Source organism: Lolium perenne, chromosome 1 (genome assembly GCF_019359855.2).
Source record: "Lolium perenne isolate Kyuss_39 chromosome 1, Kyuss_2.0, whole genome shotgun sequence".
Taxonomy (NCBI): domain Eukaryota; kingdom Viridiplantae; phylum Streptophyta; class Magnoliopsida; order Poales; family Poaceae; genus Lolium; species Lolium perenne.
The window spans coordinates 87,417,527-87,421,198 of NC_067244.2; the positions used below are offsets into that span (position 1 = coordinate 87,417,527).

Sequence of the window (3,672 nt, forward strand, 5' to 3'; positions counted from 1 at the left end):
ATATCCGTATGCATTGATACAGTATGTGTACGTCCTCTAAGAAGAAAAATAAAAAAGGTCACATGACAAGTTATCGATCTGATCCGCCTAAGTACCGTCTCACGTCGTGCATGCCTTGTTTTGAAATCGAAGATATGTACAAAAAAAAATACAACACAACTTCGGTCATACGGACATGTACAGGGTAGTATGGACGGTGGAAATACACTAAAATTACGATTTTGTCCCGCTTAGTATGGAAAAATCTTCACCGTTGTTGTGTTTAACGCTCTCAGATTTTTTCCAGGGGAGAAGCACGAAGTGGTCGGTCGGGTCCCGTCGCGTGCTGGGCAGCGTGGGGTGCTGAATCACTGAATCAGTCCGCGTCTGCTATCACTGAGGTCGCCGCCGAGAGGCGACCCACGCGCTAGGGCACCCAGGAGCTCATGCGAGAGGAACAACGTGGCCAGGGCATGGTCGTTGCGGCACGGGGCAGGGGCGCCTTCCAGTCGACGAGCATAGTTGCTTGTGCAGTCCACGGACATCCGCTGCGACAGGGAGGGACGGAGAGCGGGTCGAAGCCCTCAGCAGCGGCGCGACTGCCATGATGAACAACTCCATCCATAGGTTCGTGTGGCAGCAGCGATCGCTGAGGAGGTACTAGCCTACTAGGGGAGCTCCCGGGCGAGGACGGTCCCAGGCAATTCCGTCACCAAGGCAGCGACAAACAAGTCCCGGGGATTATTGGTCGGCCGCTCGAGTGTACAGTTTCATAGTCAAAGTATCATACAAGTTACATCTCATTTTAATTAATGGTTTTGAAAAATAAGATTAGAGGGAACCACAGATAGATACTTATTGGGAATCATAGTAGCATGATCACATTGACTCCTTTTAAATTGTTTCTTTGTGGAACTGCGTGCACCATTTGAGTTTGATCAATGGGAAACCTTGGTGAAATATACACTCCACTGTTACAAAAAAAAAAACTTAGTGCGTACAACGCGCGGCCGGGGTACCTGGACGTACCGAGAGTTAGACTGCTCATAGTGGGAGTAACTTAGATAGTAACATCACACATTTCAAGGTGTTTTGATGACATGGCATAGCAATAAATGAAAAAAAAGAGGGAGGTGGTAACTAGCTATGTTACCATAACATCACACACCCCAAGATAAAATGAGTCTACAAACTAATAAATGAGGCTTTGCATGATACCATCTCTAAGGTACTTTCCACTATGAAGGTAGTAACATGGACTAGTAACTTATGCATGACACCACCTTATGTTACTCCCCACTATGAGCAGCCTTAAGTAAAGCACCTTCTCTGATCCTGCTTGGACCCTGGATCTGCCGGTTTAATCCTCTGCACGTTTTTTCCTAATTTCAGCTGAACTATGCCTATCACATCATATTATGCGCCACAGGTACGTATTCTCTCGTTTCAAAGCAACAGCTACTCGGAGCAAAAGTTCTTAAAGACGTACTCCTCTGTTCCAAATGATAAAACGTTTTGAAAAGCTAGCTTAGCCTTCTAAAATGTCTTATAATTTATAATTTAAAGCAGAGGTAGTACTTAGCAAGAATAAACCACCAAATTCTATGCGATATGGAATTCTGGTTACTAGAAGACGATTCAGAAAGTGGAAAAATGTGGTGAGGACAATGACCTCTTTTATTGTATCAAATCAAAGGTTAGTGTCCCACAAAGTGCTGATATTGCGTCACTTCCACGTTATCTACCTCCACATACTAGTATAACCTAGTAGTAGCAAGATGACAAAACAGTTGAAGCTAGCCATATAGTGTAGTAACTAGTAAGCACACGAGCAAAACCTTTTTTTTTTTGGTACCTTTTTGTTTCGGTATGAGAGCATCAGAAAAGGCTGGATAGGTGGACATGTAACACCGACGGCCACACCTGAAATTGTAGATATGCATGGTTATTAAAGGAGTGGATAACATAGGTAATATCAGCAAAAACTTGCGGGTAAATGTTGTTTAATCGTGCCCGTCACTTGAGTCCCACGCGAACATACGTGTTGCTATAGGCGCCATGACTTGACTTGCAATTATCACAAACGCAAACAAAAGGAGAGACGGAAGTCATGGTATAGCCGAGCTATCACCGCGACATTATTTGCTGAACTCTACCCTAGCTAGCTGATAATAGGGGATCAAAATCCCAAACCTCCTTTGATCAGCACATGCTAGTAGTGAGAAATACGGATGTTGGCATCACATCATTCAACCGATCGTTGACATGTTTCGTCCGGCTAATCAATTAGATAGTTCCTTCCTTACGCGAAAGATGGTAACGTCGCAACTAACACCAATACAAGGACAGTCTAATCAGAGGCTTTTTTAATACCTTTCGTGGCAAGGCACAGCTAGCTATCCTGTTCCACCAGCAAAGGCAATCCATGAATATCATGCATGAATGAAACATGATGTGATTGGCGATCGAACAGCACTGGACATAACTAAGGTTTTGGTTGGGCGACGGACCCGACCCCCTCAGATATCAATCAATTGATCTTCATCGTTCTCCTCCTGTTGTACAACAGAAAACAGTGTTAGATTGCACATTACAGTAGGACTGTATTGTAATTGTAACCAAACCTAGCCCTCTGGCCTATTATATAAACACCGGAACCCCACTTCATTATACGTGTGAGGTTTCCCTCAAAACCCTTCTACATGGTATCAGACTAATCTCGGTCCTACACTAGCCGCCGCCTCTTCGGCCGCCGCCGGCCTAGGTCGGGCCGCCACCACCCCTAGCCCCACCCCACCTTCCGCTGCCATGGAGCTCCCTGCCCTCACCGATGGGACCTCCGCCGCCCCTGCGGCCGCTTCGGCCGCCGCCCTCATACCCGCCGGTACCCCGCCTCACGCCGGCCCCGTCCTCCTCTCCTTCCCCGCCGGGAACTACTCCAAATGGTGCATCTACATGCGAGCTTCCCTCGGCCGCTCCGGCTACCTCGGCCACGTCAACGGCACCGTCGCCGCCGACCCCACCAACGCCGAGTGGGCCACCGCCGACTACACCGTCCTCAACTACCTCCACGCCGCCATCGACGAAGACGTCGCGAACATGATCCTTGCGGGGTATCAGACCACGCATCATCTGTGGCTCGCGGCACGCGACCTCTTCACCGCGAACAAGGCGAATAAAGCCATCTACCTTGACAATGACTTTCGCCAGCTTGTGCAGGGATCCCTCTCCATCCACGAGTACTGTCGCCGCCAGAAGCACCTCGCCGATGCGCTCCCTGACAACGACTCTCCCGTGAGCGACCGCGCCCTCGTCCTCAACACCCTGCGCGGCCTCGGCCCTTGCTTCGCCTCTGTCACCACGGTCATCTCCATGACCGACCCGCTGCCCACCTTCCTCCGCACCAGGGCGATGCTCCTGATGGAGGAGATGCAGCAGGCCAACGCGGCGGCCAACTCTGCCACCACCGCCCTCGTCTCCTAGGCCCGCGGCCCCGCCTCTCCATGCCCCGGCCCCGGCTGCCGCGGTGACGGTCCCGCCCCTAGCGCGGGCGCCGGGAAGGGCAAGCAGCCGGCCAAGCAGAAGGGCCGCACCGGCGGACGCCAGGGTGGAGGCGCCACCCAGGCCACCCAGACTGCCCGCCTGCCTGCCCCGGCCGGCCCGTGGGTCTGCTTCTCCCCGGGAGCTGGCCAG

At 51.1% G+C, this 3,672-nt stretch overlaps 1 protein-coding gene across 1 annotated transcript; it reads left to right on the top strand.

Moving 5' to 3' along the window:
- The first annotated feature begins 2,787 nt into the window (after positions 1-2,787).
- On the top strand, positions 2,788-3,462 carry LOC139832790 (uncharacterized). The gene has a single exon (XM_071822657.1). It carries the CDS (start codon positions 2,788-2,790, stop codon positions 3,460-3,462), a length of 675 nt encoding a protein of 224 aa, XP_071678758.1.
- Positions 3,463-3,672: the final 210 nt, after the last annotated feature.

Coding starts and splice junctions, on each gene's coding strand:
- LOC139832790 (XM_071822657.1), top strand. CDS start 2,788: ATGGAGCTCCCTGCCCTCACCGATGGGACCTCCGCCGCCCCTGCGGCC.